Source organism: Balaenoptera borealis, assembly GCF_965194805.1.
Source record: "Balaenoptera borealis genome assembly, chromosome: 7".
NCBI lineage: Eukaryota > Metazoa > Chordata > Mammalia > Artiodactyla > Balaenopteridae > Balaenoptera > Balaenoptera borealis.
In genome coordinates, this window is record NC_138864.1 from 116,319,895 (window position 1) to 116,345,246 (window position 25,352).

Genomic DNA, 25,352 nt, shown 5'->3' on the forward strand with positions numbered 1-25,352 from the left:
TTAAAAGCAGGTACGATAAAGCTGCTGGGTGCCTGCCCCAATATTCATTTTCATCTTATTCCTCAGTAAAAGAAGTCCAATTTTTAAAAATTGTGGTAAAACTCATGTAACAGCATTCATACTTTTAAGGTGTACAATTCAGTATTTACTACAATCACAAGGTTGTGCAACCATCACCACTGTCTAGTTCCAGAACATTTTCACCACCCATAGAATTTATCCTCTTCAGGTGTCAGTGCTGCCAGCTCAAAGACTTCATTTCTCAACTTCCCTTTCAGTGAGATGAGGCTTTCTGACTAGGTTTTAGCCAATGAAATGTGAGCAGAAGTGTGAGGGACTCCCAGAAAAGCTCCTTAAAAGGATGTGGCACCCTTCTGTCCTATCCTGCTTCTTTCCTCTGCTGATCTTAAACATCAGCTGTTCATCTGTGGGTTTGGTGGAGGAGCTGGGCTAGTTGGGGTGTTCACCCTTGCCGTGGTCAGTACAGGTCTTAAGAAGGAGTTGCCTTCTTAGTTGGGATTAACAGATACACGCTACTATATGTAAAATAGATAAACAGGGGAATTCCTTGGCGGTCCGGTGGTTAGGACTCCACACTTCCACTTCAAGGGCACCAGTTTGATCCCTGGTCGGGGAATTAAGATCCCGCATGCCGTGCAACGCATGGCTCCCCCCCAAAAAAAAAACAAAAAAAAAAGATAAACAACAAGGACCTACTGGATAGCACAGGGAACTATTCTCAATATCTTGTAATAACCTATGATGGAAAATAATCTGAAAAAGAATATATAGAGAGAATATATAACTGAATCACTTTGCTTTACACCTGAATCATTGTAAATCAACTATACTTCAATTTAAAAAAATAAAAGGAGTTCCTGCTTCTACACACTACCAGTGAAAGCAGCCTAGCCCCAGATCCACACAAGGGTGTGAAGACCACCACGTATGGTTCCTTGGAGAGCCACAAATGGAACTGGCTGCCAGCCCAACACAGCCCATGGTACTGTGTTGTCTCAGCTGGAGATCCATCTCTGAAGTACCCCCATTTGATTTGACTTTTCTGACATAACCTAATGTCTGTCTCCGAGCAGCTTAAACTTTGACCGCTAGAGCCCCCTCCCATGACTGATGAGCCCCGCTCTGTTACACGTGGCGCCCTGGACAAGCTTATACAGCCCTCGCTCTGCACCAGGCTCTGATCTAAGCACCTCACGTGGATCGGCTCACCATCCTCACAGTAACCCTAGGAGGTTAGAATCACCATCTCTTTTTTAGAGATGAGGAAACTGAGGCACAGAGCACATTTATTTCACTGTGGGGCATTTTGTCCTAGAAGAGAACATAGGAAGAAATGCCATACGGTGAAATAAAGGCAAATTCTCCTTCCATTCCTGTCCTTCCCCGACCTCCACCGCATCTTAGCTCCGCAGCACAGACGTCTGCGTTAAATAAGAAGAAATTTATTTAACCAGTCCCCCCATTGGTTGTTTCCAAACTGTTGCTACCGTCAACAACACTGCAACAAATATCTTTGTGTATATATATAAAATTTAGTTCATGCACTTATCTGTTAGATGAATTACTAGAAGTGAGATTTCTCCGTCAAAAAGCCTGTGCATTTGTAATTTTGATGGATATTGCTCTCTGTAGAGATTGAACCAATTTGTCCTCCCGTGAACAATGTTTGAGACCACCTTTTTTTCTTTTGATTTTTATTGGAGTATAGTTGATTTACAATGTTGTGTTAGCTTCAGGTACACAGCAAAGTGAATCAGTTATACATATATCCACTCTTTTTTTTTTTTAGATTCTTTTCCCATGTATGAGACCAGCTGCTTTGCCATAGCTTTACCAACACACCAATAAAATACTACCAGACTTTGCCAAACTGATAGGCAGAAAATATATAGAGAACTTCATCATACTTTAAATTGTTATTTGTGTATCATGAGTTAGACTGAGCATCTTTTTACATGTTCAAGGGTCATGACTTTTGGTTTTTGTTGTTGTTGTACTGCCGTCCCCCTTTTATTGGACAATTATAGCATTGTGGGTTTTTACCTTATAAACAATGCTCCAGGAATGTCCCTGGGCATGTTGCCCTGAGCACACGTGCAAGTGTTTCTCTGAGGATAAAGGCGAAGAAGTATGACTGCTAGATTGAACGGTATGTACACGTAAAATTTCATCGGACTCTGCCAAGTGGCTTTTCCATAAAGTCTGTGCCAAATTATACTTCACTAGTAGTGTTTGAGATTACCCACACCTCACCAGCACTTAATAATACATGCCTTTTTCTTTAAGTGTAATCATTTTTTTCAATTCATTTTTGATAAATATATGCATAGATATATATGTGTATGTATGTATTATGTGTATATGTATGTACATAAGTTTTTTTTTAATTTATTTAACTTATTTACTTATTTTTGGCTGCACTGGGTCTTCGTTGCTGTGCACAGGCTTTCTCTAGTTGTGGCGAGCAGGGGCTACTCTTCGTTGCAGTTCGCGGCTTCTCACTGCAGTGGCTTCTCTTGCTACAGAGCACGGGCTCTAGGCGCACGGACTTCAGTAGTTGTGGCTCACGGGCTCTAGAGCGCAGGCTCAGTAGTTGTGGCACGCGGGCTTAGTTGCTCGGAGGCATGGGGCATCTTCCCAGACCAGGGCTCGAACCCGTGTCCCCTGCATTGGCAGGCGGATTCTTAACTACTGTGCCACCAGGGAAGCCCCCTGCATGTACATAAGTTTTTAATGAAAACCAGCAGTCCCCTGCCCTAAGCTTTCTCACCACCAGGATCTGCTTGTGGTAGCCAGTGGCAACTCTTCTAGCTATTTTCTCTGATACTTATCTCCATATTTAAGAATACTGTGCTTCTACTGCTATTTCTTTTGTTTTGTTTTGTTTTCCTTTTTGGCCGCGCCACATGGCTTGCAGGATCTCAGTTCCCCGACCAGGGATTGAACCCCGGGCCAAGGCAGTGAATGCACCGAGTCCTAACCGCTGGACTGCCAGGGAATTCTCTACTGCTATTTCTTAATTTATCATGTCTAGACATTCTCCACCGACTCTGGTAGGTGAGTACCTAACTCTCCCACACGTGCAGCCATCACTTCCCCTCCCCCATCATCCCAACATAGCACACCTTTGGGAGAAGAAATAGTTGGTATTTACATTATAATGACTATGCAAGTATCATTCACTCTGAGCCAAGTGAACATTACTTATCTCTGTTCTCGGGCAGCCTTCAGTATTCCTAAAGTTAATGACGGCCTCGTTTTTTTATTCATTTTATGTTCTATGACTCATCATTAGTGTTCTCTAAAAGCTTTAACATCTCTGCCAAAGGCCATCCCATGACATTTTCCATATGCTCAAGCACATCAGTTCCATTTCTTCTTCCCCAGAGCCTCTCAGGAGGCCTCCTTCCTCCTGCACCCAAGCTGACTGGGCTCTGGCTTAATGCTCTGCTATTAGTCCTAGGACTTCGCTCACACCTCCAGTGATGGATACCCTAGTCCCTATGCTGAGGATCCCACCTCTCTCTCTCTCTCCCTCTCCCTCCTCCCCCACTTTAAAAAAAATTTTATTTCCTCCTTTTAATGAAGGCGGAAGTGTCTACTAGTGTCCTAATAAAATTCACTTGAGAGTGTACTCAGATAATTTTGTGATTGGGTGAAAAACTATGCATTGCTTAGAGCGCATCCTTTCTGAGCTTTCTGATTTTGATTCTATGGGGGCTCTGTGCCTTTCATTGCCTTTGAGCTATTTTACAACTCTGTGAATTGTAGGTAATTGATAGCAATGCAAAATAATTCTTATCTAGAGATATGCAAATAAATAACCCACAGTCCCTCTCCCCACCCCACGCAAGGCTCCCTACAAAAGGCAGTTTCATATCCGTTTATAAATTCATTTCAAAATTCCTTTTTTCCATATAAATTTGTGCTTCTTTGACTTCTTTAAACTGGTTGTAACATCTTACTGGTTCCCTCATTAATAATGAGGTAAGATATTTAACACACGTTCATTTTATATTTGTGAGAGTCATGATTTTACCTTTTAAAAAAAAATTCCTTTAATAGAAGTGTATTTTTCAAGTCACTGAAGTCTGAAAATATCTTTGTTCTTCTTTCACACTTGAGTGATAGATTGGTTGGGTATAAAATTATAGGTAAAAAATCCAATGCCACAACTGTATCCCAATTAAAAAAAAAAATCCAATGCCACCTTGACTCCTGTTTCTTTGCATATAACTAGTTTCTAACACTCCCCCTCCATCCTATTTGTTTGTTTGTTTGCTTGCTTCTTTATCCATGGGATTCAGAAATGTCATAATAGTATGCCCTGGCGAGGGTCTTTTTCACTCATTCTGCCATGCACTTCAGTGGATCTTTACATCTAGAGACACTTGCCCTTCAGGTCTAGAAATAAATTTATATATGATTTTCTCTTCCTGGAACTCCTTATATTTGGATGTTGAATGCCTAAATAGATCTTCTAGCTCTCTCATCTTCCTCACCATTCTCAGTAGTGTATTAATTTGTTTCCCTACCTATTAATGAGGTTGAGTAGCTTCCACATTTAATTGTCCACTTAGCTTCTCAATTATTCTTTTTCTATTAAATAGAATTTTGATGTAAAACAACTGAATATAAACCGATACCTTGTCAGTATATCACTACATTTCAAAGGATGACAATTTTGAGGAAGATTGATTTATATCACCTAGGTAAAATTGGTGCCTTGTCTTTTTTTTTTTTTTTTGGCTGCGTTGGGTCTTCGTTGCTGCACGCGGGCTTTCTCTGGTTGTGGCGAGCGGGGGCTACTCTTTGTTGCGGTGCACGGGCTTCTCACTGTGGTGGCTTCTCTTGTTGCGGAGCACAGGCTTTAGGCTCGTGGGCTTCAGTAGCTGCAGCACACAGGCTCAGTAATTGTAGTTCGTGGGCTCTAGAGCACAGGCTCAGTAGTTGTGGCACATGGGCTTAGTTGCTCTGCGGCATGTGGGATCTTCCCGGACCAGGGCTCAAATCTGTGCCCCCTGCATTGGCAGGCAGATTCTTAACCACTGTGCCAACAGGGAAGTCCCGCCTTACTTGTCTTGCTAGCCACAGAATTTCCAACATTTTATACACAGTCTGGCATATAATAATATATCTTTGTTGAATAAACCCTCAACTTATAGATTCCTACTAAGTCTTAATCTAGTTCTTCCTCCACGGTTAAATAGTAAATAATCTTTTTTAACTTTTTATTCTGGAAAAATAAAAATAATATTTTTCAAGTATTTGCTATTTGTCCTGTTCTAAGCTCTTTAGGTGTGGTGATTAATTTAATCCTTACAACAATCCAATGAGATAGGTATTATTAATATCTGCATTTTGAAGGTAAAGAAATTTATATGAAAGCTTCATTAGCTGAGCTGATATTTGGCTCCAAAGATTATACTTTTAACCATCATATTAGATGCCTCTTTGGTTGGCTCAGCTCACAAGCCAATTCTGATCTATTTATAGTAGCTGTCAGGCACACATTGTTGAGAAGAATTCTGGGGCAGCATTTAGGTTCCATGGAAAAAATAATCTGACTTGACTGATTAATGATGTCTGCCACAGGCCCAGGAATGGCGAGTCGGGGTTTTTTTTTTTTTTTTTTAAACACTGCTTACTCATTCCTTGGAGAAAGAGATTATCTTTGGGGTTATACATAGCTCTAGTGCTTTTGAAATTAGGGCATGTTGACATCCAAAGTGTTTAAAGGCTGCTTTGTTTCTTTGCTGTAGCAGGAGAATATTTTAACTGCCTGTTTATAATTTATCTGAGAGAAGCACTGGTAATTAGGCATCTGATCACTCCTCTGATTCCCTTGCTTCTTCCTTTTCCTGTGACAAAAACAGAAAGTCAGGAAAATAATCACATTGCCTCACGATACCAGCGGGCCATATAAAAAGCCCCGTGATGTTGTTTTTCCCATCACTGGTTTTCTTGACAGCCAGCATTTAAACCATTCCAAATTCCCCTCCCGTCAATCGTTAGAAATGACCGTAGGATTGGTCTCTTTACTAACCTTCTTGCTACGCCCCAAACAGGTTGACAACTTGGCTTCAGCTGCAGGGCAGTCCCGCTTTTGAAGGAATTATATCCCTTTCCCAGAATAGCCATTAAACAGAACTTAACACAGTTTTAAGGGAGGTATAAAGTGACTTCTTCCCGTCTCTCCCTGCTTTTCAGAGTGCCCTTTTACACTCAGAACCAGCATCTATTTGTTTAGGACAGTGTATAAGGTGTTCACTATTCGCTTTCTCATCCTTTAACAATTTTTTTTTCAGCTAAATAATATACATTTATTGAGAATTCCTAGGATGGCTGTTATTTCCTCTTAACTACAAGGCAGGGAACCAAGCAGAGAAAAAAAAAATCACCAAGAAAGCCCACGGCCCTGATCCCTCTGGCTGAGCAAAGGGAAGAGGAAAGTCGCTCCGAGGGGCAGTGCTCACGAAGGCAACAGCGTTTTGCAGGAGGCCTGCGGAGGAAGTCCCATGACACTGGGGGTGGGTGGAGGCTGCTTCTCCCCCAGTGGCTCCTCTATTTCAGTTTCTTGAAGGGGCTCCTCTGGCCCTTGATGACGCCTTTCTCCTGGAAGTTCCACGGGGCCATCAACACAAAGCCAAGTGTGGCCCCGGACTGTGGTAAGCATCTCGGAGATGGTGGGGCTGCTCACACCTTGCCCACTTTGCGGCGGACAGGGCTCCCACTGAGGGGGATGCTATGCCCCAAGCGTCCCCCATCAGGGCGAAGAAGGAAGACCTCGGGCTGCCTCCCAGACAGATGCTGCAGGTCAGCAGACCCCCACAGAGCCTCCGGAGGGACCCTTCCCACTTCAGCTATCCAGTCCGCGACTCTCCCGTGAGGCGGACAGCCTGCTGCACCCGGGAAGGAGGGGCATCTCATCTTCCTGTTGACATGGCACCTCCTGGGACGGTGATCACATGAGATGTTCACATGTAGGACAAGAAGCTTCCACCACCCCTCTGCCATCTGCTGTATCCCATGATCTATGATGTCCAAGCTCAGCCCCAGAGAGCCCCCTCCAGGACGCATCCCACAGACCTGCCACGATCTTGGCATGCACAGCAAACCCATAGCCAAATATGCCCGATCTGAACCCATCTTCAAGGCCCAGACCCTCGCTGGATGTTCCTTTTCTGCTGTTATTTATTTTTAATTTTGTTAATGTGAAATCACATATGTATAGTTTAAAAACAATACTAAAGCCAATCCCCTAGTACTCATAACCCAGGTTAAGAAATATAACATTAGTAAAGCTTTGGGACTTGTGTTAGTTTCCCATGGCTGCTATAACAAATGATCACAAACTGAGTGGCTTAAAACAAGGGAAATTTATTCTCTCACAGCTCTGGGGGCTAGAAGTCTGCAATCGAGGTGTCTGAAGGCTCCTGAGGAAAGTGTTTGCCTTTTCCTAGCTTCTGGTGGCTCCCAGCAATCCTTGGCGTTCCTTGGCTTGTAGCTGCATCACTCCAATCTCTGCTTCCATTGTCACCGGCCTTCTTCCCTCTCCTTTCTCTTATAAAGACACCAGTCATTGGATTAGGACCCACTTTAATCCAGTCAGTATGACCCATCTTAACTTGATTAAGTCTGCAAAGATGCTCTTTCCAAACAAAGTCACATTCACAGGCACTGGGGGTGAGGACTTGAACATATTTTGGGGGGACACAATTCAATGTCCTACAGAGCCCTTGCTGTGTTCCTCCTCCATCATTTTCCTTCCCCAAAGAGGTAACCACTTGGCTGATGTTTGCATTAATCTTTTTTTATTTTTTAACCTTTAAAATAGTTCACCACCTAAATCTGTATACCTAACACAAAAATTGTTGAGTTTTGAAACGCTGGGTTTTAAGCACAAGTCTAGCTGAATAAGGTAAGGGCAGTACTGCCGTTTCTGGATGAAGGTTCCCACGATGAGATGCTCCAAAAAGGGTCTTCAGCTCAGAAAGTGCTCAGAGCCCTGCTGGGGGACAGTGGGTACAGTTTGGAAAACTCAGCACTCACCAGAATTAGGGCACTTGTGTGGACAAGAGACTGGGCCCCTGGCAGGAAGATGGTTGGGTAAGTGGGCTGCATCCTGAGTGCTTGTAAGCTCACACGGGACGGTGGGGAGCCCCTGGGATGGCTCCCCTGACCCCTCCCTCACCTTCACTCCCACTTCCAGAGGGACTGGGGCTGCCTGCTCCTGTACGCTCTAGGGGCTCCATGGCTTCTCGCTGTCCCACCGGCCCCCGGTGACTCCGCCTTTCAGCTCTGCCACTTCCCTCTCCTCCTGGGTTTGTGTATTGTCGCTTAAATCCCTCTGCTGTAGTTTGAGTGGAGTTTCATGAGGGAAAAGATGCATGTGTTCAATGTACCGTCTCCACCTTGAGAGCTTTCTCTTGGTCTCACTTTTCTACTGAGCTGTGTTTTAGGATTTCTTCCTTCATTCACTCACTCTGATGTCTGCAAGGCTGGGCTGTCAGGAGGGACCAGCCTCAGCCTTCACAGAGCTGACACTAGTTGGGGAGACAGACAAGGAAATCGGTCGTTATGACGCAGCAGTAGTGCTTAAAATATGGTTCCTGGACCACCTATGCAAGCATCTCCCTGACGTTTGGTCAAAATGCTGAGCCCTGAAGGTCGGGCAGAGGCTCAGGGAGGATAAGACTCCAGACGGGGGAGCAGCCGTCAGCTGTCTGAGGCTGGGTGGAGCCAAGGCTGGGGGAGCCCACCCAGAAAAAGTGTGAGGGGCCACGCACTGGCCAAGGACTGAGTGGGGAGGACGGCAGTACCTGTGGGCTGAGCACAGGGGGAGACCTTAAGGGGGACACTGAGAAGAAGAGGTGGGAGGACGGCGTGTGTGTTGACGGCTGTCACAAAGGTTTCCAAAAGTCCGTTTTCAAAAGTAGCACAGAAACCAGTCCTGTGTGATCCCCTTATATGAGGTACCTAGGGTCGTCAAATTCAGAGAAAGAGAAGGCAGAATGGTGCTTACCAGGGGCGGAGGGAGGCGGGGCGGCGGGAAGCAGAGTTTAACAAGTATAGACTTTTAGTTTTGCAAAAAGTTCTGAAGACTGGCTGCACAACAATGTGCATATATTCAATACTGCTGGACTGCATACTTAAAAATGGTTAAGATGATAAATGTTATGTTATGTGTTTGTTTTTGTTTTTGTTTTTTACTACAACAAAAAATAATTTAAAAAGAAAAAAAAAAAAAGTAACACAGAAACCAGGGCCTGTTTCTAACCTTCAAAAGTTCCTTGATTGGGCTTCCCTGGTGGCGCAGTGGATAAGAATCTGCCTACCAATGCAGGGGACACGGGTTCAATCCCTGGTCCGGGAAGATCCCACATGTCGCAGAGCAATTAAGCCCGTGTGCCACAACTACTGAGCCTGCACTCTAGAGCCCACGAGCCACAACTACTGAAGCCCGCACGCCACAACTACTAAAGCCTGCGTGCCTAGAGCCCATGCTCTGCAACGAGAAGCCAGAGAAGCCCGCGCACCGCAACGAAGAGTAGCCCCCGCTCGATGCAACGAGAGAAAGCCCGCGCGCAGCAACGAAGACCCAACACAGCCAAAAAAGAAAAAAAGAAAAGAAAAAAGTTCCTTGATTCTTTACCCTTTTGTGATCAGGCTGACTCAGCGGACCAGCGTTCCCCAAATAGGGACAAAGCTCCAGCGTCTGCTCATCGCCACTGGGGCGTGAGGGACTTTGTCTCCACCACTTATCCAAGAGCACTCTCGGACACCGCATGCTGGGAGACGCAATCTAAGTAAAAGCTTAAGCCGGAAGCCAGGTCTCAGCATCTCCTCCAACCGTGTTGCCCCCTTCCCATCCAGCACCCCCAGCTAATCAACCAAAGCTCCGTCTTGTGTGGCGGTTCCTAAAGTTTGCCAGTCAGCAAGAGCTTCTGCTTTGTCTCCAAGGGCTCCAGTGTCCACTTTGGGTCCCGTGGTTTAGCCTCTGGAAATTCAAATGGATTCTGGCTGAATTTTATCTCAAGATGGACTCTACACCCTGCCTCCTTGGTGCTCTGAGTAGGCCAGGTCGGGGGCATGATGGGTTATCAGGCTAGTGGGAGGGGAACGTAACTTGAGAGGCCCAGTGGATGTGGGGCCTCGAGATGGGGTCCAGCTACAGGGCCTGGCTCCGGGGAGCAGCACGGAAAGGTCTAGAGCTTCATCCAAGAAGTCACAGACTCTAATATAGTAAAATAATTAGAGCCAACACTTAGCACCAACAATGTGCCGGGCATCCTTCCAAGCCCTTAATATTGATGTGTGTGCACGAACTCAATGAATTCTCCCAGTGAACTTATGAGGTCAGTACTACAGTCGACTTTACTGATGCAGAAACAAGATCACAGGGACGGGGTCTCTCTTTGCTGCATCTGCTGTGAGAATGAAAGCAATCAGGCAGTCGACGGTCCAGAAAATGTAGACATCACTCAGAAGGGATGCACAGGTGTCACGAAGGGCCCCACAGGAGGCTGCAGAGGGATTTGAATCACATCAGGGTCAAACTCAGTCTCCTTGGAAGGAAGAAGAAGAGGCTCTGGGTGGACAAATGGTGGGGAAATAGGAAGGAACTGGCTGTGGTTTGCACTGTCGGTTGCCACGTACAGAACATAATGGAGGGTGTTACCCTGGCTTCCGTTCCAAGATGAGATCTGTGTGCTTCCCCATCACCGCTGTCATTCAAGAGGACAGGTCTCTGGTTGAAATCTGGAATTTCTTGCATGAGAAATAGATCAGCAGCGTTTGAAAGTATTTGAACCAGGTGTTGCTTGTTCAGTGTCTCAAGCCCAGAAAGAGGAGTTAATTCTTAAAGGAAAAGACGTTGAACTTGTATCAAATTCAGGTTGTTACTTTGATCCTGCAAGCCACAACAGTTAGAAGGATACCCGGACACTTCTGGGTGGTATATGAAAAAGTCTCTGAAAAAGGAACAGTTCAGCAGGCTGATGGAGGTCTAAGAGTTGTCTGGCTATGGAAAACAACTAGATGGCGGATCATTCTTAAGACCTATTTCTAATATTTTAAAGATGTAGTAAAGGCCCTCTACTGAAGGATCAAAAGGACGGGGAGGTTAAACTACTTGCCCAAGGTAACCCTGTCAATGCGAGGCAGAGCCAGATCTAAACCCAATCAGGCAGACTCCCGAATTGGCACCCTTATCCACCCTGCAACCTCTCCCCCAGCTGCTGGTCTTCAGGTGGCAGATCAGACAGACAGCCCCTCAGTGGGGAAGCCAGAAGAGTCTAGAGCCCGGCTGGGGTCAGTCATGGTTCCAGATAATCCGATGGTGTAGACAAGGGTTCAGCCAGCCAATGGGTTGGGTTGTGGGCGGAGAGTTCCAACCCCAGAAGGGGCCGGGCTAGAGCCAGGTGGGGAACAGGGCAGGTTGCAGTCCCAGCAAAGGGCACCTGGGCCCCTTTGGCTCTGAGCCATTTCCCTGTTTCTGGGCTGGGGCCCCAATGGGCCAACCTGAGAAGTAAACATACTGTGACAGCAGGGCTATGACACAGACATGTAGAATTTGCTCTGCGGCCCCGAACCTGTCTCATAGCAGCAAACATAGCAACACAGGCAACCTGGTTGGCACCTGGCTTCTGGGCCGAAGAGGGTGACTTAATGACAAGGCCTCATGGGTTGATGGAGATCAAGGAGAAAAGGGAAAACCTGCTGGCGAGAGCACCAGTGGGTTCAGGATGGGGAAGGCAAGCAACACAGGGCAGGCGTGGGTGGAGTCATCAGCAAGGGCTGCAGCAAAGGCCCCAAAGCTTTGAAAGCCTTCAGGTTTCTGTGAACTATTGGGGCCTACAGATAAGACATTGCTTGAGTCTTGTAAGTGCTGGTCTCACAGCTCCTTTCCCACCGCACCTCAGCTGTTCCTCACCATGCCAAGCACCATGCCTAAGGCCTGGCCTCAGGGTCTTTGTACTCGCCATCCTCAGCCTATAACACTCTTCCCCAGATATCCTCACTCCCCGCAGGCCTGTGCTCCAAGGAGGCTGATCAGGGAGGCCGTCCCTACAAAGAGCACCTCCCTTCCCTGCTCGCCCATCCTTTACCATCCTCTTGCCATGCGGATTGTGTTTTCCAAAGGTGCTGCAGCAATCTCTCCTACGCCACGTGTTCTTTCTCTGGCCCCTTGAATCTGGGGTCCCTGTCACTGCTCTAACCAACAGAATATGGCAAAAGTGACGCTGACCCAGTCCCAGGCACTTCACTGCTCCGGCAGCCTCTGCTTCCTGCTTCGTGAAACACTTACTCTTGGAGTGCTCCTTCCAGAGCCAAGCTGCCAGGCTGAGAAGCTTGTGGGGAGGCCACAAGCAGATGTGCCCGTCAGCAGCCTGCTGAGCTCCTAGCCAGAGGTCAACATCCACGGCAGCCAAACGAGTGAGGCACCTCGATGTCCGACCCAGCCGGTCCTTCGGATGACTCGAGGCCCGGCCGGCATCTGGCTGCACCACTTGTGAGACCCCCAGCAAGACCCACCCTGATGGGCCCGGTCCACCAGAGAACCATGAGAGAGAATACAAAATTGTTGTTTTAGGCCACGGAGTTTCAGGGCTGTTTTTTCCACAGCAGTAGTCATCTGGAGGATTTACCCTGCTTAACTAGTTTTCACAGCACCTATGACTGCCTGATAGTATACAAGCTATTTGTTTATTGTCTTTTTCTCCCTCTTGTTTTTGTTTACTACTGTACTCTTAACACTTGAGAGCAGTGCCTGGCACGTAGTAGGAGCTCAATAAATATTCTCTAAGTAGATGAATGAATCCAAAGACATTTTCCCCCAAATCACAAAGCAATAATCAATGTGATTCTATCAGTTCTCATCCTGAGCATAGGTTAGGGCATCAGATGTGGTTGTATTTATTCACTCAACAGCCATTTATTGAGCTTCTATTATGTGCTAGGCCCTAGAAATAAATCAGCAAACTAAAGCAAAAATTCCTGCCCTCATTCTAGTGGGGGAGCAGGCAATAATATAAATAAGGAAATTACACCATATATTAGAAGGGGATAAGTTGCAAGGAAGAAAAATAAAGCAGAGAAGAGGGAGAGAGAGTCCTGGGGTCTGGCCGGAATGTTAAGTAAGGTGGCCCGGTGTATTGGTTTGCTAGGGCTGCCACAGCAAAGCACCACAAACTGGGAGGCTTAGACAACAGAAATGTATTGTCTCACAGTCCTGGAGGCTAGAACCCAAATAAGAGAGACAGATTCTCTGCAAGCATTTTGCAGTTTAGAATAATGTAATATGGTTTTAAGTTAATAAAACAAAAACTGAAAAATGGGGCTTCCCTAGTGGCGCAGCGGTTGAGAATCTGCCTGCCAATGCAGGGCACACGGGTTCGAGCCCTGGTCTGGGAAGATCCCACATGCCGCGGAGCAACTAGGCCCGTGAGCCACAATTACTGAGCCTGTGCGTCTGGAGCCTGTGCTCCGCAACAAGAGAGGCCGCGATAGTGAGAGGCCCGCGCACCGCGATGAAGAGTGGCCCCCGCTTGCCACAACTAGAGAAAGCCCTCGCACAGAAACGAAGACCCAACACAGCCATAAATAAATAAATTTTTAAAAAAATAAAAAAATAAAAAAAAAAATAAAATAAAATTAAAAAAACTGAAAAATGAGACAGTACAGTAACAGAATGAGATGAAAAGGGAGGTTGCAGAGCTAAGGAAATAAATTGAAAACCAAAATACTATGATTGTAGATATAATAAATAAATTAGAAAAGAAAAAAATAATCATGGCTGAAAATCAAATTAACAGCATGGAGGAGAGACTTAAGATAAAAGAAGTCGAGGGAAAAGACACAGAGATTGAAGCAATTAGAAAGAATGTGATAGATATAGAAGTCAAAGATGTTCTAACTTAAGGACAATTGATGTCCCTTGTGTACAGATCTCAACAAAAGGAACTTAAAATTATTCAGAGATATAATATAGATTTCTTATAAATTTATAAATATACATTTCTCTGACTTGAATGAAAACTTAAATATGAATATTGAAAAGATCATGTCAGGAAATTTTGTTTTAGTATAACCAACATTGACATACCTGTTTAAGATTCTGAGTGTCAAGATTTAAAGGAAAAAAATTGTTCAGGGAATTCCCTGGTGGTCCAGTGGTTAGGACTCCACGCTCTCACTGCCCAGGGCCAGGGTTCGATCCCTGGTTGGAAAACTAAGACCCCACAAGCCAAGTGGCGCAGCCAAAAAAAAAATTGTTCAAACGTTCTGGTAGAACGGAAAAATAAAAACAGATCACTTTTAAAGGAGGGAAAAAATCAAGCTGGTCTCAGACTCCCCTTACAGCAACATTCAATGCCAAAGGACACAGAATTGATCTAAAAAGATCTGAGAGGAAAAAGTGTGACCTAAGAATGTCACATTCAATCAAACTGACATACAAGCAACAGGCAGACACTCTCAAACATGAAATAATTCAGAAACTATAGTCACTTCTTAAAAAAAAAAAGTATTGATGATAAAATCTAGCCAAGAGATGAGTCAAAATAAAGAATTCTAGAATAGGGACATCACATAGTGGAATAGATGGTAGGCACTGAATCCACTTAAAGAGAGAAACAGGACTAAAGGAAAAACAGTATAAGGAAAAACTGGGAGTGAGGAGAGGGGAAAAGGAAGGCAACGAAACAGTATTAATCACTTGATCTCTTATTGTTTGGAGTAAATCAATTCTATTTAAAACTGAAATGTGATTTCAAAAACTAGTGAATTCTGGGCTTCCCTGGTGGCGCAGTGGTTAAGAATCTGCCTGCCAATGCAGGGGACACGGGTTTAAGCCCCAGTCCGGGAAGATCCCACATGCCGCGGAGCAACTGGGCCCGTGGGCCACAACTGCTGAGCCTGCGCTCTAGAGTCTGTGAGCCACAACTACTGAGCCCAGGTGCCACAGCTACTGAAGCCCACACACCTAGAGCCCGTGCTCCACAACAAGAGAAGCCACCGCAATGAGAAGCCCACGAGCCGCAACAAAGAGTAGCCCCCGCTCACAACTAGAGAAAGCCCGTGTACAGCAATGAAGACCCAATGCAGCCAAAAATAAATAAATAAAATAAATAAATTTTTTTAAAAAAACCAAGAAACTAGTGAATTCAACCTCTAATGGTTATCATAATTCATAATTTTTTTTAGGCTTAGAAGATTATTTTAGGAATTAACATCTCTTGCGGTGAAGAAACATTTATCTTAAGTTGAGCAATTTCTTCTGTTTTACTTTCTTCTTTAAATTCAAACAAAATTAAATAGACTTTCGATTTAAACCAGTATATATGGTAGAGTGCACTAGCTTCCTAATTCTTCAGCTCTCCCTTCATCCATGCCCTTTCCCTGTAACTTTAGAGTTCTTCTCAGCAGAGGCTAGATATTTTTACCTGCCCTAGTGATGTCTGGGTTGGCCATGTGTATCAGTCAGGTTCCAATCAGAGAAGCACACCTGGCATGAGTGGAGGAGGGGCGCGAATGTTTTCCTGTGCCAGATAACAAATATTCTAGGCTTCAGGAGCCACGTAGTTTCTGTCACACCTACGCAACCTGGTCATTAAGCAGCCATAGATAATATGCAAATGAACAGGTGTGTCTGTGTTCCAATTAAACTTTATTTACAAAAACAGGTGGCAGGCTGGATTTGACCCATGAGCCGTACGTAGTTTGCCAGATGCTGGGTTAATATGTAAGGAATTTACAGTGGAATGAGACCTTACATTTGGGGAAGTGAAGGTCCAGGAGGGAAGCTGGAAGATCATAGGTACGTCACCTATCAGTCAATCTGAAACCCAAGCACATCCAACCACCAAAAGGGAAGTGCAAAGGGAAAGTTCATGGGGACATCAATGGGGCAAGCCATGGCTCTGAGTGGCTGCTGCTTCTCTGAGTCTGCTGCCCAGTGACTAGTGGTGGACCTGAGGCCACTACTGGTCAACGGGATCAGCAGTTGGGAAGAAGAGCTGAAAGAGGGGGGGAAGAGTCGAGGACAAGGCAGAACCGACCAGCACCTCTCTGTGTCTGTCATTGCATCTATCTGACCACGGTGACCTTCAGAGAGTAATGTCTGGTGCTTCATTCCTGCCTTTCAAACCTCATGTAAATTCCTCTTTGGGCCAGCTCTACAGGTACAGGGATTCTGGGAAATGTACTTCCAATTGAGCCTATTTGACACAATACAAACCACCACAGTCCACCCCTTGTCAACTCCACATCCATACATACTTCTTGGAATCACATTTAACCTCCAAATAAACACAATAGCAAAATCATGCATTCACGTAACGTGATACAATGATCTTTTATATAACCAAAACACATTAGCCCTCTTTCCAAAAGAGAGTACAAAGCACCTAGTCTCTTTACCCATCTTTGGGTGATGTTCATTCCTCTTCTAACTCATTCCCTCTTTGAGATCCTGTAACTTGAATACTTAAATATAAAGTTGCCTTATTAGCACATTTCACTTAGATGGTAAGGGAATAAGACAGAGGGAAAAAAGGAAATAAAAAAACTAGATATTCAAATACATTCACATTAAAGTAAGAAGAAATACTTATAACTACTACAGTCCTCATTTGTGTAACTTGTCACATGATGTAGCTGGTATTTAAAACTTCCTTCTCCTCTACCAATTCAGTATCCCCTTGGTCTTCAGCAAGAATCTCAGCTGGTTCTTGCCTGACAAGGTGACCCAAACCTTCATTACTGAAGGTACTGTGACATCAATAATCTTACCTGAATTGCACTGTAATTTTCCATGAACTTTAATCACTAGACACAGTAGTTCTAAGAGGCGCCCCTGGGATCTTCTGCTTCCCAGACCTCCTCCTCCTTACCCACATTGTGAAGTGGCCATTCCACAATTCTATCAAGCCAGCTCCTTCCAGATAATGGGGAATATGCTAAGACCAATGAATTCCATGAGTAGGAGCCAATTGTCTCACTTCATTTGCAGTGAAATGAAATTTCTGGTCAGAGCTGTTGCTGCGTGGAATAACTTAATGGTGGATAAGGCCCTCTGTAAGTCCACAGATGGTAGTTTTGGCAGAAGCATTGTGGGCAGGAAAGGCATATCTATAACCAGAGTAAGCATTCTAATAAGAACAATACTCTGCCCCTTCCTTGGTGGAAGTGGCCCAATGTAACCAATCTGTCACCAGGTAACTATCTGATTACCCTGGAGAATAGTGTCATATCAGGGCCTCTGTGTTGGTCTCTGATGCTGGCAGACTGGGCACTTGGCTGTGGCTACAGCCAGATCAGCCTTGGTGAGTGGAAGTCCATGTTGCCGACCTATGCATAAACTTTATCCCTGACATTGGGCAGTGGCTGGAGTGGCTGGGGAAGGAAGCTGACTGACATCCACAGAATGACATTCTGTCCACCTGATTATTAAAATCCTCCTCTGCTGAGACCACCCTTTCATTTTCATTCAGAGAAACCTATTTGCCTACCTGTTCTCCAGACCTCCTTGTCATCAATTTTCCAATCATGGTTCTTCCAAGTCCCTGACCATCCAGCCAAACCAGTAGCCACAGCCCATGAATCGATGTAAACCCATACCTCTAGCCATTGCTCCTTCCAGGCAAAACAAACAACCAGATGAACTGCTCAAGTTCTGCCCACTGAGAAGATTTTCCTCCATCACCGTCCTCCAGATCTCTCCACAGTGGGATTGCAGTGCTGCATCTGTCTACTACTCGTGGCAAGGTTATCAGTGAGGGTGTTTTCGCCTGCAAGGAACACAATATCCAACTAAAAGTGGCTTATACGATAAGGGACACATTCCAAGAACAACATCCAGGGGCAGAAAATGCAATGTGGTAAAACTCTTTTTAAGAGTAAGTAAAACTGTCTCCAAAGCAGGGCCTCTTCCCTGAGCATATACCACTTGGAGAGCAAATTCAAAAACAAAACTGGGTCTCGGCAAGAAAGAAGGTAGGAGGACTGTGAATGGATATGAACCGTGAACAGGGTCTGCTCCAGAAAGGTTAGCTCCTGTTCTATCTGGCTGGTTTGTTGTTTTTTCCTTTGTACTTGTCTATAAGGCTTGAAGTTCTTGTTTTATTATGGTAAAAACACATGACATAAAATTGATCACTTTAACAACTTTTAAGTGTATGGTTCAGTAGTATTTATGCACATTGTTGTATAGTAAATCTCTAGAACATTTTCATCTCTCAAAAATGAAATTCTATACCCATTGAACAACTCCCTTTTCCCCCCTCCCCTGGAAACCACCCTTCTACTTTCTAAGAGTTGGACTACTTTGGTTACCTCATATAAGTGGAATCATACGGTATTTGTCCTTTTGTGTCTGGCTTATTTCACTTAGCATAATGTCCTTAAGGTTCGTCCACCTTGGAGTATATGGCAGGATTTCCTTCTTTTTTAAGGCTGAATAATATTCCATTGTGTGTTTTTGTGTGTGTGTGTGTGTGTGTGCGCACGCACGCGTGTGTGTATCGATCACATTTTCTTTACCCATTCATGCACCAATGGACGTTTAGGTTGCTTCCACCTCTTGGCTATGGTGAAAAACACTTGGGAATACAAATATCCCTTTGAGATCATGTTTTCAATTATGTTGGATATATGCCCAAAAGTGGTATTTCTGGATCATATGATAATTCTATTTTCAATTTTTTGAGGCAACTCTATACTGTTTTCCATGGTGGCTACACCATTTTACATTCCTACTAACAGTGCACCAGGTTTCCAATTTCTCCATATCCTCACCAACACTTGGGGAGTTTTTTGGTTTGTTTGTTTGGTTTGTTTGTTTTGATTGTGGTCATCCTAATGGTCATGAGGTGATACCCATTGTGGTTTGATTCGCATTCCCCTGATGATTAATGATGTTGAACATCTTTTCATGTGCTTGTTGGTTATTTTCATGTCTTCTTTGGAGAAATGTCTATTCAAGTCCTTTGCCCATTTGTTAATCAGGTTTTTTGGTGGGAGTTGTAGGAGTTCTTTATGTATTCTGGATATTAATCCCTTATCAGATATATAGTTTGCAAATATTCTCTCCCTTTCTGTATGTTTCCTTTTCACCCTGTTGATTATTTCCTTTGGACTTGAAGTTTTTATAATTGAATATATCATCTTAAGGGAAGACTAAGAAGCTGTCACAGATCAAAGGGGACTACAGAGACAGGACAACGAAATATTATGCTCTGTCTTGATTGGGTTCTAGAACAGGAAAAAGACATTAGTGGAAAAACTGGTGAAATCCTAATAAAATCTATATTTGAGTTAATAGTAGTATATCAATGTTAACCTCTTAGTTTTGACAAATGCACCATGGTTATATAAGACATTAACATTAGGGGAAGCTGGATGAAGAGTATATGAGAACTCTCTGTATTATCCTTGCAAATTTTCTGTAAATCTAAAACTACCCCCCCCAAATATGTATATATTTATATAAAATTATAAGTCATTATCTAAAATAAAATAAGATGGGATAAGCACTTACCCTTAAGGTTGATAAGAAGATTAAATGAGCTGGTGTCAGTAAAGCATTCACACAGGGCACATAGCTAAAAGGTCAATAAATGCAGGTTATTATAATAGTTGTTACATTACCTCTAAATTCTCTTCTACCTCTTGGATTCTGTGAACACTGCTACTTGGTGGCAGTGTACATACACACAACTTCAGTTTGGGGAAAAAGTTGCAACACAGTTCCACTTGCTGGTTTCCTACTAAATATAACATATAGCAGTTCTGTTTCACCCACTCCATTTTCTTCTTTTAAGACCACGAGAAAAAAAAAAAAAAAAAAAGACCACGAGAAAGATTGCCAGACTAACACACAAGTTATGAGAATATGAAAAGCTCTTTGAAAAAAACTTTAGAAGATTCTACCCATCCTTTTCATCTTCTGCAGGCATTATCCCTCTACCCCAGCCCCCTTTTCTTTTTCTTCCTTTCTTTCTTCCTTTCTCTCCTCTGTCCATCCGTCCCTCCCTCCCTCCCTTTCTTTCTTTCTGTCTTTTATTTTCAAACTCCTTAGAGCTGGAGGGCAATGTCTTCCTTTCCCAAAGAAAAGCTCTCTAAACCTGCAGTTCCCAGTCTTTTTAATGTCACAGATCAAGTTAACTTTTTAAAAAAGGGAAAGGGATGCGGGTAATTTACAGTTTTCAATTTGTTATTTAACTTATAAGGGAGTTTTTGTTTTCAAATCACTGTTACTATCACCAACATTTCATTAAAATGCCAGCAAAGGAAAGGGCAGTTTAACATCCAAAATGTAAGAGCGGCAGAATCTCAAAATAAAGTGTCCTTCCAAAAAATCATAGTTGCCAGCTTACTCTGTTATGTCAAAAAATTTTAAATAACAGAATATCCTAAAAAGAGTCAAACACAAAGAAACACCAACATAAAATGTTATCTTAAGATACTACACTGCATTTTCATTTTTAGATTGTGAACACTGCATACAAGTAAAAGAGGATATATAATGTGTATATACTATACAGTTTAAAGAGTAATAATAAAATACACAGCCATGAACCCACCACTAGTAGAAAATACAGAATATTCCTTAACACTTTGGAAGGCCCTGGGTGGCCCCCCATTCCTCTCCTGTTTCCAGAGAATACCACCTCCTTAGTACTTAGCAATCGTTTCTTATCTTTTCTTTATATTTTACTACCTACATCTCTATCCCTGAACAAGGCATTGATTAGTTTTACCTGGCTTTACTGCTTCTATGAAAGGAATCATATTGTGTGTGACTTGCTTTTTTTCCACTCAAAATCATGGTTTTTCTTGATATAAGTTTGACGTTTGGGCATCTATATCCCGCAGAGTTTTACAGAGGAGCTGGGAAGTCCAATTCACTTCCACGGCGGTCACGGCTGACAATCCAGTTTCGCCCGTGCACGTGGACAGAGACGGAGCCAGGCTCCCAACACCCTCAGCGTGCTCTTTGGGGTAAGCCGGGGTCTTCTATGGGCCAGACAGGCCAGGGTCCCTAATGTGGGCTGCAGGGGCTGGACATCGGCTGGTCACTTTACTCTAGTGGCACAACTCTAGGCTCTGATCAACACCCAGCACTCAGAAAATCCTTCGTAAAGGTGCTGAGAGCAGGCAAATTTCACAGCCCACCCAAGTATGGGCTGATCTTGGAAACCACGCTCTGTCTGTTAATAACCTACTAGGTTAACATCCCTGTACCCCATCTCCTTCACCGCAGGTAAGGAGAGGCCCAGGAAACTTTCCTCAGCCCTCTGGATCTCTCTAAGAAAAGATCCTGAAGATACCAGCCCCTAGTAATGCAAACTCTCATGCCCTACACAAGACCAAAAGAGTCAAAATTTTGCATCTTAATAAAATATCCAGGTGACTTGTATGCACATTCAAGTTTGAGAAGCACTGGCCTAGATCCTTCATTGTGTGTGTGTGTTTTTAAGTGAACATTTTTATTAAAGTACAACACACATAAAAGAGTGCTAAGTCTGGGAAAAGAATCTGAAAAAGAATAGATATATGTACATGTATAACTGAATCACTTTGCTGTATACCTGAAACAAACACAACATTGTAAATCAACTATACTCCAATATGAAATAAAAATTTAAAAAAAAATAGGTGAGGGAGATTAAGAGGTACAAACTTCCAGGTGCAAAATAAATGAGTCGTGGGTATGAAATGTACAGGGTGGGGAATACAGTCCATAACTTTGTAATATATTTGTATGGTGACTGATAGTAACTAGACTTATCATGGTGATCATTTTGAAACGTATAGAAATATTGAATCACTATGTTGTGTAACAGGAACTAACATAGTGTTGTAGGTCAACTGTACTTCAAAAACAAACAAACAGGGCTTCCCTGGTGGCGCAGTGGTTGAGAATCTGCCTGCCAATGCAGGGGACACGGGTTCGAGCCCTGGTCTGGGAAGATCCCACATGCCGCTGAGCAACAAGGCCCGTGAGCCACAATTACTGAGCCTGCACGTCTGGAGCCTGTGCTCCGCAACAAGAGAGGCCGCGATAATGAGAGGCCCGCGCACCGCGATGAAGAGTGGCTCCCACTTGCCGCAACCAGAGAAAGCCCTCGCACAGAAACGAAGACCCAACACGGCCATAAATAAATAAATTAATTAATTAAATAAACCCAAAGTTTAAAAAAAAAAAAAAAGTAAGCTGAAATATTGAAAACAAACAAACAAACAAACAAACTCATAGAAAAAGAGATCAGATTTGTGGTTACCAGTGGCAGGGGATGGGGGGAGGGGGGATTGGATAAAGGCAGTCAAAAGGTACAAAATTTCAGTTATGAGATAAATAAAAATTAGGGATGAAATGTACAACATGATAAATATAATTAACACTGCTGTATGTTATATTTGAAAGTTGTTAAGAGTGTAAATCCTAAGAGTTCTCATCACATGGAAAAAATTTTTTTCTATTTCTTTAATTTTGTATCCATATGAGATGACGGATGGTCACTAAACTTATTGTGAAATCATTTCATGATGTGTGTCAGTCAAATCACTATGCTGTACACAAACTTCTACTTGTTGTATGTCAATTATATCTCAACAAAACTGGAGGAAAAAAAATGCTAAGTCATAGGAGTATCATTTGATGAACTATCTATCACAAAGTGAATCCACTGGTGTACCCAGCACCCAGGTCAAGAAACAACGTTGCCAGCACCCTAGAAGCCCTCTTTCCCACATACCCTCCATAACCAAACCCCCGCTCACTAAAGGTAACCAGAACTCCAGTTACTAATAGCATAGGTTAGTATGGTCCATATTTGTTCTCCATATAAGTGGAATCATCTTGTATGTATTCTTTTGTGTCTGGCTTCTTTTGTTCAACATTATGTTTGCGAGATTCTAAATCCTTCACTAGGAACCCCAGCTTTCCACTGTGTACTTACACATTGTATACTGGTGGCTCTCCAGGTTCCTGCATCTCTCATCTCCAGAAAACTGTCATAATGTGAAATAAAACCCCTTTATTCAAATAAATATTTATTGAGCATCCAGACTATGCCAGGGATTGTGTTAGGGGCTGAACCCCAAAGTGTGTTTCCAAACTGAGACTTCTGTTTCAATGAGGCATCTTGCCTGAGTAGTTGGGGGGGATGTGGAAGATTCACACTGGTATGTGACTTCAAACTTTGAAAGAAATTTATTACCTACCCTAAAAAACACCCCAAACTACAGCTTAGCACACAGTTACCAAGTAGCAGTGGGGCTTCTCACTTAGGTCTTTTGAACGCATCATAAAATCTAGGTCCCATACGTTTCTGGCCCAGTTATTTCTATTTTTCTTCAAATGTGATTTGGCTAATATTGGAATTCTCCCAGCTAAAAGTTCTAACTCTTTCAAAAAACTTTTGGCATTCGTGCTTCGGGGCCTTCAGAAATAAATTATGCGCAGATACTCACCCCTGGTTTCCCTGGGGACATTTGTGGTTCTTAAATCCTCTTTTCTATTTAGTTCACCCCAAGCATTGCTATAAGACCAACAGTCAGTCACCTTCTGTCTGGGCATCAGTTTTCTCATCTGCAAAAAGAAGGAAGTGTACTACATCAGAGGTGTTTAATCGAAATCCGTGGATTTGCTAGGGAATCCACTAATCCCTGGAAATGACATGGAAGACGGTGAATGGTTGTGTTTTTGGTGGAAGAGAGTCTGGAATACAACTGCCCCCGCACCAAATTAAACACCATCACGTGGTCCCCAAGAACCACTTTAGCACTTAATATTCTGCAGTCATGTGGCTCCTTGTGTCAATAGAAGGGCTTGATTTTTGCTTAGTGTCTGGCTCCAGCTGAATCTTAAAAAGAAAAGATGGCCTTGCTTTTTAGCTTCTGTAGATTTTTCTGCCTTAACAGAAAGGATACTGTAAAATTGCAGGGCCACGCAATAGCCTCTCTCTCTGATCTCTACAGGTGAGATAACATCAAGGGTCCGTTCCTTTAAAATAGCCTGGGCCCGAATTGAGTCCCTTTTTTAATATGACCTCAGTCTGGGTCCTATTGTATGTAGCTGGCTCGTTTCCTAAACACTGTTATCTACTGTAACCCTCGGAACCCACTGGTGGGTCTGGCTCTCATAACCAAATAGATGTGAACACACCAAGATACTCTGATCAGTTCAACAACCCCATTTTCTGTACCCAGAGAAAGGGCTCTGCAGCAGCCCAGCATGGAGAAGGGCACCTCGGTTTGCCTGCCCAGGCCGGGGCTGGCCTGTCACCTGAGCAAGGGGGTGCAACAGAACACTTCCTATCTCTCCAAGGCCAGAGCTCATTATTTCACACGTAATAAGATTAGGTTACACGTTCCCTCTGTGTGGCTGGTTCCCCTGGCAGCGCCCTAGCAACAATTTAAGCCCAAAGTTTTCATTACAAACTGCCTCGGTCAGTATAAGGAACAGTCCTGTATTCCTTAGGTGAAGCAAGACACGCCGACTTGTAAACAGTGTTCTCAATCGTTATATTGCTTTCACTGCAGACAAAAGAGGTGATTTCAGAGCTCATCCTCTTCCTACAAATATCCTCTGCTGCTCACAGTTATGTAAAGAAGTAGAGCCACATTTTCAATCCCTGCTGCTGCAAGTGTGGGCCCTGCACCAGAAGCATCAGGCTCACATGGGGGCTCGTTAGAAATGCGGAATTCTTGGCCCTACCCCAGACCTACTGGACCAGAATCGGCATTTTAACCAGCTCTCCAGATGATTCATAATCGTGGGCATATTAAAACTTGAGAAGCACTCCCGAGGAATCACCCAACACTTCACTAATATTATGTCTGTGACCTTCCAGCAAATGATGAATGATCAATAAATGTGAGCTTCCTTCCTTCTCCCTCTTAAAACCCAGAGGACCACCCGGGGTGCTCTGAGGAAGAAGGGGGAGTAAGAAAAAGCCCAGAAGAGGAGAAACTTGAAGAGAGAATGAAAAAGAGGAAAAGCAGGGCTTCCCTGGTGGCACAGTGGTTGAGAATCTGCCTGCCAATGCAGGGGACACGGGTTCGAGCCCTGGTCTGGGAAGATCCCACATGCCGCGGGGCAACTGGGCCCGTGAGACACAACTACTGAGCCTGCGCGTCTGGAGCCTGTGCTCCGCAACAAGAGAGGCCACGATAGTGAGAGGCCCGCGCGCCGCGATGAAGAGTGGCCCCCGCTCGCCGGAACTGGAGAAAGCCCTCACACAGACACAAAGACCCAACACAGCCAAAAAATAAATAAATAAATAAAAATTAAAAAAAAATGTATTAATCAGCAAGACTTTAAA

General features: G+C 43.8%; 1 protein-coding gene and 1 pseudogene across 13 annotated transcripts in view; one reads left to right on the plus strand and one right to left on the minus strand.

The window, feature by feature from the left end:
- SLC37A3 (solute carrier family 37 member 3) overlaps positions 1–25,352 on the minus strand; it is a 118,819-nt gene that overhangs the window by 20,964 nt on the left and 72,503 nt on the right. For 2 of the 12 annotated variants that reach the window (XM_082400306.1, XM_082400305.1), the window contains 4 exons: positions 23,500–23,617; positions 19,672–19,790; positions 17,644–17,813; positions 7,382–8,029 (listed from right to left, as the gene is read on the minus strand). In XM_082400306.1, coding sequence (XP_082256432.1) covers positions 17,646–17,813; positions 19,672–19,790; positions 23,500–23,617 — 405 coding nt within the window. In that variant the 3' untranslated portion in view covers positions 7,382–8,029; positions 17,644–17,645. Of the gene's footprint in view, positions 1–5,742; positions 5,883–7,381; positions 8,568–17,643; positions 17,814–19,561; positions 19,791–23,499; positions 23,618–25,352 lie in introns of those variants that run through there. The other 10 variants (XM_082400320.1, XM_082400321.1, XM_082400316.1 and 7 more) reach the window with 9 other exon arrangements.
- LOC309632610 (large ribosomal subunit protein uL6 pseudogene) lies at positions 8,555–13,277 on the plus strand (annotated as a pseudogene). The gene has a single exon. The product of its transcript is annotated as a large ribosomal subunit protein uL6 pseudogene (transcript).